Source organism: Crotalus tigris, unplaced genomic scaffold (genome assembly GCF_016545835.1).
Source record: "Crotalus tigris isolate CLP2741 ecotype Arizona unplaced genomic scaffold, ASM1654583v1 scf7180000017933.3771270, whole genome shotgun sequence".
Taxonomy (NCBI): Eukaryota; Metazoa; Chordata; class Lepidosauria; order Squamata; family Viperidae; genus Crotalus; species Crotalus tigris.
The window spans coordinates 2,438,192-2,455,075 of NW_024096726.1; the positions used below are offsets into that span (position 1 = coordinate 2,438,192).

Here is a 16,884-nt window from a genome sequence, read left to right on the forward strand (position 1 = left end):
GATTCAAAGGAAGTACCTGGACAGGCAAAGTGCTGTTTTCTTTCCTTACATGAACAATCCCAGAGATGCAAAGTGGACCAGCAAATCCAAGCAAATCTGCCAGGATACGGAAAGTGCTGCTTAGAGCTAAAGGTCTTCCAAAGCCATAGCAGAGGGCACCCCAAATACTTCTGGATCCTTGTGGGTATGGAGTGTCTTTGTTCTGTCCAGTAAAAATACAAATTATTAAATTTAGGCAGGGGGTGACATTTTAAAATTTTTATGTTCTAAAATACATAACACATAAATATGGTTTTATAAATCTTGACCTTTACTAGAAGAGATAATAACTGTTTTCTTTTGTTGGCCATGGAAAAAGGGGCCAAGAGTTAAAGTTACCATCCCAAGCCATGTTACCATTAAATTATAGATCTAGCTGTGCCTAACAATTAACTCATAATTACTTTATTTTGTATTACTATAGCAATAGCACTTAGACTTGTATACCGCTCCACAGTGCTTTTACAACCCTCTCTAAATGGTTTACAGAGTCAGCCTATTGACCCCAACAATCTGGATCCTCATTTTATCGTCCTTGGGAGGATGGAAGGCTGAGTCAACTTTGAGCCCCATCAGGATTGAACTCCACACTGTGGGCCAAGTTTGATTTTAAATATTGACATACCTGCTAATCAATTGTCAACAAAGAAATCTTCAAACTGTTTTTTTTTCCAGATGACATTCACAGGTGTATAAAAGTCTCGGTCGGTTTTAAAAAGAGAACATCCTCTTTATACTGTATTCTGTTTGTTTTGCAGTCGTACCTTTTGTGCTTGAAAAGCCTCATTAAGGCGCATGTAGTTGGTCAAAGCTCTCATTGCAATAGGCAGTTTGCCTATAGCTTTCAAATCTATGGGCTTTTTGTGGGCAGTTTTAATAAAAGTATTCATCCACCAATATGTTCCTTTGGATAGGAGATTCACAAAAGGTTGCAGGAATCTGACTCCAAGGTCCTGAAGATCCTCAGGAGGTTTTACCTCTTTGGTTTTTTTGAAGAAAATATATCTCTAAGTTTTGTAAAGTCAAAAAGAATAGAAAATTAATGCGTAAGCAGATAAAATTACCATTGTCCTGTAATTATTTCCCTGTTCAAGACGACCAAATAATCATGAATTTTAGAGTTTGCATTTCTCAAACCAAAGTGATATGAAATTAAAAAAAGAATGCTTTAGCTAAACTATTTTTACAATATAAAATATTTTTCAAAAACATAATCGCTAGAATTAATTTACAATAGTTTCATGACTTAGAAAACGGTAAATATTTGTCTGATTAGAGCTATGTTTCTGTTAGATGCTTTTCAACCCAGCAGTCAAAAGTTAAGCTCAATTTTAATAGATAAGCATCTTTAAATTCCAATAATTCCAGAGTATTTAATTATAATTTCTATTGTAGTGAGATTAATATGTGGAAGAAGAGAGAAATGTAAGCATTTTTCCTCCTATTCTGAAATAATATGAATAATAAATAAACTGATTTAAGGCTAGGCTTACATAGCTTCCAACAATAACTTGCCAACCCAAAACACACCTTCCTCAGAAGCCATAAAAAGATACAATTTAAATATAACTAGTTGGATATTACATGACATTCTATTTTTCCACTTAAGAAAATAGGTATATGAAAATCTCAGGAAAGTATTCATAGAGCTTCTGAACTATGGAATTGTTCTGGAAGTAACTGATGATGAACAGCATTAATTCTCATTAATATGAATCATTTATCTAACCTAATTCTAGATGTATTTTTGATGAATGAGTGCCAGGATGTTTGGCACCATCTTATGGAACAAGCTAATTTTATAAATCTTGCCTCAAAATGATTTCAGCTGGCTAAAGTTCTGGCCGAACATAAAGCCAAAGTAGAAATAACCCAACTCTTTAGTTTTCTCTCCTGTTCTTCTTCCCTGAGTTATCATGCATATACAATTAAATCTTACCCTCACTCGGATTACGTTAATTTCTACAATTAGCAGCATTCCATAAAGTACAACCAAGAGTGCTGTTAGGCAGAATCGAAGCTGGCGTGGTCCAATATTATTATCACAAAACTTGACAAACTTGATAGTTTTGGTTATAAAAGCCAAAGTCCAATAGAACAGCAAGGCTGTTGAAAATAAAGAATGGTACTTGAGATGCTGATAATTACTGAAGACAAACACAATTATATTATTTAAAAAAGGATCTACACTCCAAAGATAGATATAAATAAATTAGGTTACTATGGTTACTAGAAAACCTGCATTGTTAACCAAGTGTATCTACCCCTTTTCTTAGAATGAACCTGAATATAAATTATTCTGGAAATTTTCAGATATGCTATTTAGAATATCAGAATTTTTATTGTTTGTTAGGAAAAATAATTATTTTTAAGCAAATTAAGCAAAAAAATTAAAAATAAAATTAATTAAACCCAGATTGCTTAATTAAACCAGATTAATTACAATGCTTATTAATGAGTTTTATTTTCTTCTGCTTAACCCATAGTCAACCATGGTTTGGCATGGTTCAACTTCTATAAATTAGCATAAAATACGCATCTTCTATTGCCATATATACCAGTGGTTCTCAACCTTCCTAATGCTGCGACCCTTTAATACAGCTCCTCATGTTGTGGTGACCCCCAACTATAAAATTATTTTTGTTGCTACTTCATAACTGTAATTTTGCTACTGTTATGAATATTAATGTAAATATCTGATATGCAGGATGTATTTTCATTGTTACGGATTGAACATAATTACAGCATAGTGATTAATCACAAAAACAATATAGCAATGCTTGTTGGAGAAGCTTACTCTTCCTTGCTCAAAAATGTTGGGAAGGAGGGAAGAGGAAGGAAGGAAGATTGAAGGGGAAAGGAAGGAGATGGAGAAGGAAGGAGATTGAAGGGGAAAAGAAGGAAGGAAGGAGAAAGAGATTGAGGTGGAAGGGATGGAGATGGATGGAAGGAAGGAAGGAAGATTGAAGGGGAAAGGAAGGAGATGGAGAAGGAAGGAGATTAAAGGGGGAAGGAAGGAAGGAGAGAGAGAGATTGAAGGGGAAGGGATGGAGATGGAGATGGAAGGAAGGAAGGAAGATTGAAGGGGAAAGGAAAGAGATGGAGAAGGAAGGAGATTGAGGGGGAAAGGAAGGAAGGAAGGAGAGATTGAAGGGGAAAGGAAGGAGATGGATGGATGGAAGGAAGGAAGGAAGGATTGATCGATCTTTGGAGAGTCATGTTTTTCCAGATGGTGATGAACTGCAACTCCCAGCATTCCCCACTCTTCCACAGTGCTTTTTAGGGCTGCTGGGGATGGTAGTCTGGCAGAGAGCCAAGCGGCGGCACCTCCGGGGCCTTGGAAGCCGCGCGGAGGTAAGTAAGGTCTGGAGACATACACAGATGCCCTCTGACGGCGAGGGAGCCAGGCCGGGCAGCGCGGGGGAGGCTCCAGCATGACGCGGAGGGTGGCTGGGGGCAGAGCACGGCCGGGCAACCAGGAGGCGTGGGGATCGGCTCAGCGCCACAGCTCAGCTCAGCCAGCAGCAGCAGTAGTAGCGCATTGCCCAAGCAGGGTGGGAAAAGAGGGGGTGGTGGTGGCAAGTCATGAAAGCAGCGTCCACGCGTTCAGGTGCAAACGCCTTGGACCGTTTGGCTCCCCCACCCCTTTATTTACTGATCTGCCACAAGCTCGTGCAAACAAGCCCCGAGGAGTTCTAAACTCATTTAAAAAGGTCATTTAAAAAAAAAGCTTTCAGCAATGAGGCAGAAAGGAGAACTCACTCACGGCTCTTTTTTTCCCCTTTCTCAGCGACTGGGAAGGCCAGAGACACCGCTGCACAAAGGGAGGCGGAGAGAGGGGCGAGGGGGAAAACCTCACTCAACTTTCACCCTTATCAGACCTGGTTCCCTTCTGGTCGACTCCCACCCACCCACCCGCCCCCTTCACCTCCCGTTACAAATCAATGCTACCTTTCGGGAGTATTTCGCCAGGCTTTTTTTTTTTTTACCTTGGCCCTGAGCTTCTCCCAGACGGAAGCCAGGCAAGAGGACCTGAAAGACGCCGAGCAGGAGGTTCAAGCCGTGGCGACTCGGCAGTAGCTGCTCTGCAATGGATAGCACAGCCCTGCCATGCTGCTGAGGCGGCTGCTTTCCTGTCTGCCCGAGCTGGCTGGCAGAGCTAGCCTTGAGCAGAAATTTTCACTAGTGTCTCGGTTCCTAAGACCATCAGAAATATGTGTTTTCTGATGGTCTTAGGCGACCCCAAAAGGGTCGCGACCCACAGATTGAGAACCACTGATATATACCAACATAATAAAAACAGTAAATTTTAGTCCAGCCTTTCTCCAAATATCATGTTAACTTTCCCAAGTAAGCTGTTATTCAAGCAGTTATCAGGTTTTGGTGGCATCTGTCTTCAAAGCTGGTGGAGGCTTCCTACCATGTTTCCCCCAAAATAAGTCCCAGTCTTATTTTTTTTTTTTTGCCTCCAAAAGAGTCACCAGGCCTCTTATTTTTTGGAGGGGTTGTCTTTTCCACTCACCTCCGGCACTGACAGCCACACCTAGCCAGCCCACTTCTTCTGCGGCCAAAGGAGCAGTTTCATTCAGCAGCTGAGAATGGAGCTCTGGCCTGCATTTCATAGTCAGAGGCCTTTCCAGAAGGTCTGTACAGACGATAACCAAGCTATGGGCTGGCAAAGCAAGGGTAAATTGATGGGAGGCCTGGCTGTAATGGTAAGCTCCAATCCCCAACCTAGCTTGATTTTTAGGCATGTGCCTAAAATTAGGGCTTATTTTAGGGGTAGGTTTATATTAGGCCCACCCCCAAAAATCAAGCTAGGGTTTATTTTCAGGGTAGGTCTTACTTTTGGGGAAACACGGTAGTACAGAGATCGCTAGTGGGCTCTCTCAGCAATTGCAGCTCTAATTTCCTTGGCTGGAGTCACAATGGTATAGGATGTCCTTCACAGCATCTTTGTTGTGCTTGCATGGACATCCTTTAGATCTTTTCCCAGTTTCCAATATACCATAGAGCAGCTAGCAAAGCATATGGTGGTTATCCAGTCTAATAATGTGTCCCATCTACCATTTCTGAACTCTCAGGGAATCAATACTGTTGGACTTTACATGGTCCAAGACCTTCATGTTGGAGATATGGTCTTGCCAATGAATGTGAAGGATGGAGTGGAGAGTATGAATGAGAAATTGCTCCAGTTGTTTGATGTGTCGTTGATACAAAGTTCAGGATTCACATCCATATAGAAGAGAATGGATAACCACAGTTCTGTTGACTTTCAGCTTTGTGGAAATATGGGCATTGTGTTGGTTGAGCACACAGATGCCCCATAGCCTAACTGTCCTTGCTGATTCTGAAGTCAATTTCTTTGTACAGGGGTAGCCCCATTCTCTCAGTAGAAGAGACTTTAATCCAATGGTACAAAAAGGAGAGGCTGATGATCTCTCCTGCTGCAGTGGATGATCAAGATGTCTAAGTGTCTTCTTGCGCTCTTAGTGCTCTACAAAACCTGCAGGGCCTGTCTTCTTGATCATTGATCAGCCTCGTCTCCTCAGTTTTCCAGGCCAGACTATGCACACTGGGAGAGACAAATTGAAGTTGGCTATTCTCCCTGGTTTGTCCCATCTGCTGAAATGGTTTACCAAGGTATGACAACTGCATGTGTTACAGGTATTTGGAGAGAGCTGAGAGCTAAGTGAGACCAAGGGTGAAGGATCAATCCTAAAAAGGCACAGCAAGCCTCTCCACCAGAGCAAGAAAATGTACCTATCTTTACCTATTTTTTTTATTCCGATTGTATCTGCTAATTGCTATTCAAGAACTCTACAAGGCCACTGTGAAAACTGTGAGAACTATTCAAGGCATCTGTTGGATAAAGTCATTTGGAGCCACTTGGAGTTGAACTCCAGATGGATGTGTAGAAATGAAGGGAAGCTCAATTCTAGCAAGTGTATTCATCAATAATCCTGTTCTGGGGAGATCCCAACTTTACCTCTAGAAGAGATTACATTTCCCCAGAGAGATAATGGATTTTTTTTCATGCACTCACAGCTCTCCTCAAAGTGTGTACAGCAGTAATTATGCCCAGAAAAGCCTTTGTACAGAATCATCTGGTCTGCCAATTGTGTCCTTTTCTGGAGTGAGAGACCTTACTCATAGTCACTCACACCTTAGTTAGAGCACTTCATTGCATTCTACATGGGGTTTCCCTTGAAAAGGGCACTCAGAAACTACAGGTGTTCTAGACCTGGCAACATTGTTTGTTCTTTAATTGTTGTGTTCCTCCCATGGCTTTACTACTTTTTTTCATTTTAATTTATTATATTGTAGATTTTAATCTTGGTCAGCTACTTAGAGTCGTAGAAACTGAAATAGTAAACAAATTCTCAATTTGTTCCACCATGTATTCATTATTGATAACTACCAGACTGAGTCAGACTGTTATGACTGAATCCAAAATAATTCTACTCCATAAATATTTAACTTAATAGTGCTAACTTTAAATTCTTTCCCCAAAGAATAGTAAACTGTAAGAGGCAGAAGTTTGACTAGAAGTCAGTGAGATAGTTGAGATAACTTTAAGGAATCGATCCACTTTTGAATTTGTGAAGCATTTTTGAAAGCATTTTAAAGCTACCTAGTGGTAAATCTTGTGTATTCCATCCATTGCTACAAGATCTTTTGCTAAGTACATCTAAATTAAAAGTTACAGGACATTTATTCTGACTTTACTTTACTTTTTGGATTTGCTTTCTCCATATATGTGATGTATGTCTTTTATGTATCTGTATGTGTATGTCCTGCTTTTTGATTATTTAGTTACCTCTTTCACCTTTTCTATAGTATATCTTTTTTGAGACAGAACAAAACTGTAGTTTTCTGAAAATAGATAAACCATAGATATAATTTTGATATAATCCATTTTACTTGTTTTCATCTAATATAGTCCATATTAAGAAATGTGTGTTATTCATCACAATTGGATTGTGAATTAATAGCAGGGTATTGCTTACCTCTTTTTTATTATTTTCATTACAATAAATAAACAGCAGGTTATTAATCCAAATGTATTTTATATTGCATATTTGGGCTGCAGTATAATCAAAATCTTCTGTTGAATATATAGGTAGATTTAATATATTATTATTATTTTAAAAAATGACACTATTTTTAATAGTGTCTCAAAAAATCTCATTTTGAGAAGATAAAGGATAAAATCAAACAGCAATATAATATTATGTTTAAAAAAAACCCTAAAACAAACAACAGGAATTTTGAGAGAATCTGAGGAACTTCATTGACAGGTTCATAATGTTGTTAGGAGGTTCCCTGATACATTTATGGCTAATGAAATCTTTATCTTTTTTATTCCAAGATATAACAAATAACACATGAAATTTAGATAACTATATGCTCTCACTGTTGAAAAGAGTGCTTTATGTAACAGTGAAAATATATAAACTATATATATTTAAAAATATATAAACTATATAACAGTGAAAATATATAAACTATTGCTTTTGTTATAAATTATCTTGTACACTGCCTAGAATTCATTGAAATGGCAATAATAAATAAATAGCATACAGCACTATTAACATAAAATGCAGATGCATAAACTTAGTAAATCATACTTTAACATCACAACTATATTACAGGAAAACTATGGGAAATATTGGACATGTTAGGGAATGATGTCTTGTAAAAATAAACTCTTACTTTCGATTAAATTAGGGAGAGAAGAACATTTCTCGGAAAACTAGGAAACTATTCTAAATTCTTGTAATATGGCATTGCAGTGTCACATTTCCTCTAAAACTGTTTTGAAGTAACTAAAATCCTATGTATTTTTATCTATAATACAGGCAATTTCATAAGAATATATGAAGATCTGAAAGCTTATCTAATCAAGCATTATGTTCCCAAGCTTGCCACCCACATTCCTTATAGGTGATACATACCTATTAATAATTTTGGAAAATTGGATGTTTCAATGTTGTGATAATAAACAATGGATGTGATGGCTGCCAAAAATGCCATCCCTGGTGGCATGTATAGGTGTAAATGACCAGATTTTGAAATCCTAAGTAAAATGAAACGTATTAATAAGTAGATTCATTCTTTCAAAGAGAAGTGTTAATATGCATACATAAAGAATTCATGCACTTCCAACTCTCTCCAGATGGAGCATTTTCATATGCAGACATAAGGAAATGTATCAGAGTTATAGTATCTAAGATAAATCTAAGATAAACAATATTATATAGGCCCACTTTTTCCCTTCATTATTCAGGACAATGATACAAAAAAAGAGGAAATGATATGCTTGTATTTGTACTGTTATGAGGTATATTAAATACATACAGCAACTGAGAACATCTGGGTGACTTCATCTGGGTTTAGAAGCTAAATGGGACTACCCAATTATTATTTGAATGGAAGATTGCAAGAAACAACAACATCTCAAAACTGTGGATGAATGTACTATTTCCATACTGCTACCAAGAAAATTACATGGCCATGGGGAATAATTCATCAGAAATTAAACTCACTTCCAAGAAGGCTATTTTAAAAAAGGAGTGGGTGGTAAAAAATTTTAGTCTAAAGATCATAAGTTGCCCATTAATGTCTTGTTTGTGAACCTCAGATCTCCCACTAGGGCCCAAATATAGTCCTTTTGTTATATTTCTGAGTTTGAGAGGTCCTTGGTGCTCTCTGAGCTTGTTTGTTTTTTTGCAGATATTTTATTACTCAAACTAGGTAACATCATCAATGCTAGGATGCATTTCTGAGTTTTGGGAACAATAAGCGTAAGAAATTCAGCCCACTTTCTAACCTTTGAAACTCATTCCAGATTGGCCATTGGCCTTACCCACTTTTTGAATGTGATCTTCTCACATGGTGTACAAGTCCTAAGCTTCTATAGCCAAATAGACTGTTACAAAGAGAAAATGCTTCATCTTTCAAAGCTGATAGATATTTGAACTATTAAAAAAAATCATAGTCCTCCTTTCCACATTTCACTCCTGAGATATATGTGCATACTATTATTCCTAAGTAATAGTAAATACAAGATAAGGGTTTGGGATTACTGTAGATCTTGGCTCCAGTCTTAACTAAACATTCATTCGATGAAAAGAATGGAGTTTTATGTAATGGGACTCCCCCCTTTTTTCTGTAAGTCCTGCTTTCCCAAACTGCTCTTAGATATTGGGGGAAATTAGGAAACAAGTTGTTCAGATGTAACTCTAAATAAATCTTTCTGCTATTATTAAATAATCTTCCCATTGGCTTATGCACTTCCCATCTTTAATTGTATGCTTTACAACAGTAAATAAAAAGGTGTTTTATTCAGTTTTAGTGCAGAATTACAAACAGATAAATTATAATTTAGAAAATCAGTAAAATCAGTTTATGCAAACCAGACCAAACTAGCTAGATATCACTTCAGGTGGAATCCCTTCAGCATAGTGTGATATACGGTGTGAAAACACTACCATTGGAAGAAATCTTTAGTAAAAATACATCCCCTTGCTCCTAACATGGAGGGAAGGATTCTTTAGGAGACTCATCAATACATAATAATTACCAGAAGAGAGCCATGTTAGTCTACGATAGTCCATAATCAGAGTCTGGTAGCACCTTTGCAAATTAACACATTTTATTAAATAAAATAACGTTACTTATATATTCCTGGAATAACAAGTGTCTGTTTCTTCAGCATTACAATAAAAAATGTAGGTAACCTTTGCCTTTCTAACAGTGTAGTCTCATCATATATTTTAAAGTGATCAGCATTGTAGGTTGAAGGTCCTAAATATTCTTATTGGGGAAAAAACCTCTTTTTAAATAGTTTATACATTTATACATTTTGAGAACAGTGCATTCCCCCTCCCCGTTTTGGATATTTTGAACCTTTATAGGTATGGGAATCATAGAGTGCAGAAAATACAGTGTAGAAAATATATTCACAACAAAGTGACAAACAAAATAAAATCATCTAGCTAATTAAAAACAATTGTGCATATATATATATGCAATATCAGTTATTATTATTTATTTTTTTTGGAATACATGTCACAAGCTAATCACCATGAACTTAAGATTCAGTTCCTAACAAGCAAAACAGTTCAGCAAGTTATGTTAGAATATATATATATATATATAGAGAGAGAGATATATATAGTGCATTCTTACCCATCTGACACAATCCCTTCAGCTATTTCACAGACCAGCACAAACAAAAGGATAAAAGTCAAAATCCACCGTAAATTATGACCAGGAAAATGAAGCCAAGTGCTATGATGGATATGAACTTTGGAACTTTGACTTCCCCATCCTAATATAAAAAGCAAATAATCATTATTACTTTAACATTTTTGTGCAAACAACAAATCTAGTTTCCTGACCTAACTATTCTAAACTGGGGAAAAAATATTGATCAATTCTGGGAGTTTTTTAGATAACAAATTAAAAGAGATTTAAAAAACACAGAAATGAGAAATACTTGATTAACGACAAGCTTTGGCACTGATACTTCATTTGTAGGGGAAAAAAAACCAACCCACCTAATTGCATTAAGAGTGTAGTATGACACAGATGGAATCAAAGATCCATCTCTGTTGGGCTGTAGTTAGGCTAGTAATTCAAAATAATCATAGAACTTCTGAAAGTAGCTCATCCTATAGATTGAGAAACTAACCATTTGGATTTAGTTTGTCTAATGAGAATAAAGAAAATATATTTAAGCTCCTAACAGTCAGGAATTCAACCAGCAACAATGGTGAATTAGAATGTTGGACTTCCTAGGTTTTGCCAGTTGGTCTGGGGAACCCAGAGTGTAAAGAAGCCCATCAGATGGCTTATTTAATTGTGTGCTGTTGTGGGAGCTTATTGTTTTTTTTAATCTTTATTTTTTTCTATTTTGTGCTTTTTAGCTGTTTGTAAGCCACCTAGAGCTGCTGTGAGTGAGTAGGCGGCTATATAAATGTTCTAAAATAAATAAATAAATAAATAAATAAATATGCATTTCTTACAGAATAACTGTAAGAATAAAACTGTGGGTGATGATGATTATAAACTCTATGAAGGATATATGGGAAATGGTCACACTGTTTTCTGCACATTTTAAAATGTTATTTCTTTATTTTCCTTATTTATACCCTAAATTATTTTTATAAATAATTCAAGGTCATGAACACACACAATACTCTCTACAAACTGCCAGCCCGCAGGCGGGACGCGTCATGCAGAAGCTATACCCACCCCATTGCTGGCAATGGCAAAACTGTCCCGATATGTTGTGCAATGTCACGTGACGTCGCGGGTTTAACATGTCTGCTCTACAACAACAATCCTGTGAGGTGAGTTGGGCTGAGAGAGAGAGAGTGCTGGTCCAAAGTCACCCAGCTGGCTTTCATGGCTAATAAGATGGAATTTGAACTCATGGTTTCCTGCTTTCTAGCCTTGTGCCTTAACCACTAATAAGTTCAGGAAGGCTAGGTTCAGCATCACTGTGAATAGTGCCTTTCTTTATATTCATATTTCCTTTTGAAACTGTTAATTGTTTTGTAATTCATCCAGAAAGCTCTTGTTTGGCAGATTAAAATAACATACATCATGATTATCGTGATTATTCGCCACTATTGCATACATCATGATTATCTTGCTTTGCACTTTCTTTGCAAACAAGAAAATACCGCTATCTGTGAACCACTAAGGGGGAAAAACACAACATCAAAGAAAGTTAGCATTGGTGCTTTTTATGATTCATATGTATATGTCTCATATATAGATTCTACTGTTGTTTTTGTCTAAAAAAACACTGAAAAATACATCTTGTCAAAATAATTTGTCAGTTATGGATTCATTAGCTTAGGATCTAATTCAAAGTATTTTATTAAAAGTTCTAACACTTCAAGGACTTCCCTGGATCATTTTGTCACATAGCAAAAATGATTACTGTACTGATTGTGAAAATGTTTAATTTTATTGTATTTATTAAACAAATTTATATAGCAGCCTATCTACCCAAAAAAACTTTGGATACCTGTAAGAAAAGTTTAAAACTAAGAAATGCTAAGGAAAATCTGTCTTCAAATAGAAAACTCGTTACTAATTAAAACTGTACGCTATCCATATGCTCCTCCCCCCACAACACACAAACACACACATGCACACAGTGTTGGAAGAGGTGGGAAAATAGAAGAGGGCAATTATCACCTGAAAATCCTATCATCTCTCACATAATGAGGAATATATTCTCATATATTCATTACAGTGAGCTTATTTTCTGTTATTTTTCTCTGCTTATATGTTTGGGATACTCTTCTTTAAAAGGCACCATAACCTTGTGCTCGGTTTCATTTCACACTGCGAGTCATAACATTCCATTTATAGTACCGGACAACGCTTGCAGTATTTGCAAAGAACAGTTGATTCCACTAAACCTATTGGAGATCCAGGGAAAGACTGGATGGGACCCACATCCTGTCCACGCCATTGGCGGCCAAAGAAGAAGAATTGCTCGGTGAAGAGGAGAAAAGTGAAAAAAGAAAGCAAGTCTGTGGAAATTCTCAGTAATCTAGGTCACACTTGTCTCAGAAGTGTTGGCTTTTTTCTTCCTCAAAAGGCAACTGGGCTGTTTTTTTTTCCTTGAGGAAGAAGAAAACGTTTGGATGAGAAACGAAACGTTTTGTTCTTCTTCAAAGGAAAAAAAAGCCCAGTTGGCGTGTATGTGTGTGTGTGTGTGTGTGTGTGTGTGTGTGAGAGAGAGAGAGAGAGAGAGAGAGAGAGAGAGAGAGAGAGAGAGAGAGAGAGAGAGAGAGAGAATCACTTTTTTGTTAAGAAAGCAGGTCAGCTTCGTTTAGCCCTCAGGGGTTCGCTTACTTCAATTCGCCCGTGCCTTGGAGCTCTGCGAATTAAGCAGCCGCTCCTCCTGCTTCCTGAGCCCAGCTGGAGATGGGCGACGCCAAGAAAGGTGACCCAGAAGTGACCCAGATTGGGAAGTGGGGAATGTGGGCGCTGCAAACGGCGGGAAAAACAGGCGCTAAGAAAGCATTTGTGCGCACACCCACACCCGCTCCCTCCCTCCCCCCTCCCAGAGCTGCACTCACCTATGAAGAGAATGGGGAACGTGATGAAAAGCAGGAAAACATGGGGGACCACGTTCAGGGCGTCCACGAAACAGCCGTTGTTGAGCACCCCGTCGGTCACCTTGTAAGCAGACGAGTTGTGCCCGCTGCCACAGAAAGCCAACGGCATGGTGGAAGAGGAGGAGGAGGAGGAAGCGACGGCGGCGGCGGTGGCGGCGCTCTTCTCGCACCTTTACTTGAGGGACGCGGCGGCCAGCCCGGCCCACTCGCGCGTGGAGGAAGCCATCGGAAAGCGGCCAGATGCGTTTCCTCGGGAGAAAGAGCGAGCACGTGTGTGTGTGCGCGCGCTGGGCGACTTGCTACCGGGACGCGCGCGGACCTGCCTTTCGGGGGCCCAGCAGGTGAGCTGCAGAAAGGAGAGATGCGCTGATCGGACAGGCGACGGCTCCAGATGGCAAAAGCGGCGCGCGCCTGCGCTTTCTCCAACAATGGACCGGGCGCTTTCGCTTCGCCTCGCCTCGCCGCAGCTCCGGGAGCAGCTGAAGGAAAGAGGAGGCGCAGCCCGGTACTTAAAGGAGCCGCTTCCTCACGTTGGCCCAAGAGCGACCTCCCCTCCTCTTCTTAGGGTCAAGCACCCGTGCATGGGAAAGCCCGCGTCCTCTTTTTGTAAATAGTTTTAATGTAGACAGGCATTAACACTTGACCCTTGGCCTCGATTGCCTGGGGAAAACATCGCGCTTTGCAGAGAGGAGAAGCGGCGTGCATAGTAAAATAGGAATGACAGCGCCAAGTGTAGTGAACTGTTAACTGTTATTATTTCGGCGGAATTTGGCCCGGTGTCACTGAAGCCCAGCTAGACCCACTCACCGGCTCACTCATTCACTCGCTCACGTGCACTTTCACCACCTCAGCTGAGGCACGACTATTGACAGCACAATAAATTCCAGTGCCATCATATTTATTACGTAATCGGGGTTTTTTAAGATAATTTTTTCTTGAGAACGAGGATAGTGATATTTATCTTACACTTAAAAGTACTAATAAAAACGAATTACTCTATTCTAACAATATAGATAATGCTACAGAGAACATATACAGACTATAGGTACATGGTAGTCTTTCAAAAACCAGAAAAAAATGCAGAATGTGACAGAAGTAACATAATGTTCCTTTCTCAAAATTTCATCTTGTGTTTTTGTTTTGCAAATGATTTTTTTCCTAACAACTGAGGAGATATTGATAGCGTATGGCTAATGCTGAAAACTCAGAAGCCAGAGAAGCATGGATAAGATTCTCAGTAGTTATGGCAGCTCCTTGGTGTTCCTGGTCTCCCAAGATTAGCAATGCTTAACTTGACAGCTGACACTGCATATTCCTACCTCTGTTGTCATAAAATGTTTCCCCAGCAAGGTTTTTTTTAGGGACAACTAATGTATAAATACTTAGCTTGCAAGATGAAATTAAACAAGCTGCTGTATACCCGAAGTCTTGTTCCTTTAGTTCAGTGTTTCTCATCTTCAAAACTGTGAGAAACTGTGTTTCTCATCTTCAACAAGATGTATAGACTTTTTTTCAGAATTCCCCAGGTAGTTTGGATTCTCTTTGGAGAATTCTGGGGGTCGATGTGCACACATCTTAAAGTTGCTGAGGTTGAGACACACTACTTCAGTTACATGAAGATACTGAGAAACACTACTTCAGTTACATGAAGATACTGAGATTGCACAGGCTCTACAACTTTCTTAGTCTTTTAAGTGCCCTCTTCAAATCAGAATGAATGAGAATATGATACTACTCTATTAAAATAAAATTAAAAAAATAAGGTCCACTTCCTTACAGGTTTGGATTAAATGTTTTGGATCTTAGCAAATTCATCTGATTGCATATCTGGTAAAAAAATTCAGCACAAAGGTCAGCTCCTTACAAATATCTTCATACTGTACTTTCTAATTTCTTTGATTTCTTTGATTAATGCCAGTCAGTATCTTAATTCTCACCCAATACAAATATCTAAATCATAATTGTTTTTTTTGAAGGAAGTGAGATTTCTGCTGAGTAAAACATGAGATTCTTAAGTTCCCTTAAGCAGAACAATATTCATAAAATAGCTTATGCTAGTGAAGATACGAAAGAAATGGAAAAGATTTTATACTATGACATTATATCACACCTCTCCATCCTTTTGCTCTAACAATCTGCTTCTGAGCTTGGAGACCAGATATTGTTGCAGCATAATCATTTCTCCTTCTTCCAGAGAGCCTGTTATTCACAGAAGGAAAAGTCAAATTATAAAGCTATATCACTTCCAATATAGCAAAAATATTCTATGGGTAGACTTGGTATAGTCGACTTTAATGGCAATCTTGCTCCAACTAACTGTTTAAAAAGATAATTTTATTAAAAGTTTTAATTACAGTACTGAAAGGTAATACAAACTAGAAAAAAAAAAAAGGTGCCAGATAAAAAGGAAGAAAAAATTGAAAAGAAAAAAAAACATAAGAAAGCATCTTCCCACCCTCTCCATAACAAACATAGCCATCATCTCTGAAAGTCTGCTAAATAAAATCCAAGATGTTTGGTTTCAACTACTTCCACGATGTCACCATGTCGATGTTTACAAACCTTGTTAGTTTGAAGCACAACAAATACAAAAACTTTTGTCGATTGCTATCTTAGAGTGAACTTATTAAATGATGCCAAGGATCAGATTGCTGATCAGATTTGGTTCTCTTTTGAAGCCACGGAATAAATCAAGTTGAACTGGAGACAGGACACTCTTTTTTGGAGTGGGAGATATCTGATTAGCAAAAACAGAGGCATCATGCTGATGTTACCTTATTTTGCAGGATTGTTCCTAAAAAAGCAATTTTTTTTGTAATCACAATTTCCCCTTGGCCTCCAGTGCTTTTCAGTGCTGATGAAAATGTTTCTGAAAATAATTTCCTTTTCTGTTTAGAATTTTTGAAATATATTTTTCTTAACCATAATATCATTTCTGTTTTAAATATTTTATATGTGTATTTTTAAAATTATAATTAACCTATATAAAGAGCCCTAGTAATGCAGTGGTTAAAGTGCTCACAGCCTGGAGTTCAATTCTGATGGACTCAGCCTTCCATCCTTCCAAGGTCAATAAAATGAGGATCCAGATTGTTGGGGGCAATATGCTGACATAGTAAACTGCCCAGAGAGTGCTTATATGGGGTGCTATATAAATTTAAGCTCTATTGCTTTTGCTATAAAAACATATATTGGAACACAGCTTAAATATTTTTCTCAGTTATTATTCTGATTCTTCAAGTATACTGTAGTTTTGAGGTATTCCTATCATGCCAAGAATATTGCCTAACTTTCTTCTAACAAAATACTTAATGGTCTTAATTAGGATACATGAAAATAATTATCTGGAACAAACTATAGTCATTTTACTTGTGGAAAATTTCTAGGAAGCTCCAGAGCTTGGACAGAATAGAGTTTTCACTTATTAAAAGGCACTGACCTTGCAAAAGAGCTGGATTTCTGATAGCAATGCGATAACTCAAGGGTCAGTGGAAATTTTCTGCACTACCTTATTTAGAAGCATATGTATACAAAAGATGCCGTGTCTGTTGGGGAGTGAGCTTGGCTTGCATATTGACTCTGGTCTGCTTTTCATTTCTGCTGTCATTTCAAGGAGGTGTAAATAAAGCTGAATCACATTGTGTCCAGATGGAGAGCAACGTCAGTGTGATTACCTTATGGCATGTGAGCCAAC

General features: G+C 38.0%; 1 protein-coding gene across 7 annotated transcripts in view; it reads right to left on the minus strand.

Annotated features, from left to right (window-relative positions):
• ABCC8 (ATP binding cassette subfamily C member 8) overlaps positions 1 to 15,966 on the minus strand; it is a 75,089-nt gene extending 59,123 nt beyond the window's left edge. For 2 of the 7 annotated variants that reach the window (XM_039344636.1, XM_039344634.1), the window contains exons 1-6: positions 13,152 to 15,958; positions 10,234 to 10,375; positions 7,998 to 8,119; positions 1,979 to 2,145; positions 804 to 1,046; positions 17 to 202 (exon numbers count right to left, since the gene is read on the minus strand). In XM_039344636.1, coding sequence (XP_039200570.1) covers positions 17 to 202; positions 804 to 1,046; positions 1,979 to 2,145; positions 7,998 to 8,119; positions 10,234 to 10,375; positions 13,152 to 13,299 — 1,008 coding nt within the window. In that variant the 5' untranslated portion in view covers positions 13,300 to 15,958. The other 5 variants (XR_005556858.1, XM_039344638.1, XM_039344635.1 and 2 more) reach the window with 5 other exon arrangements.
• Between the last annotated feature and the right edge of the window lie 918 nt (positions 15,967 to 16,884).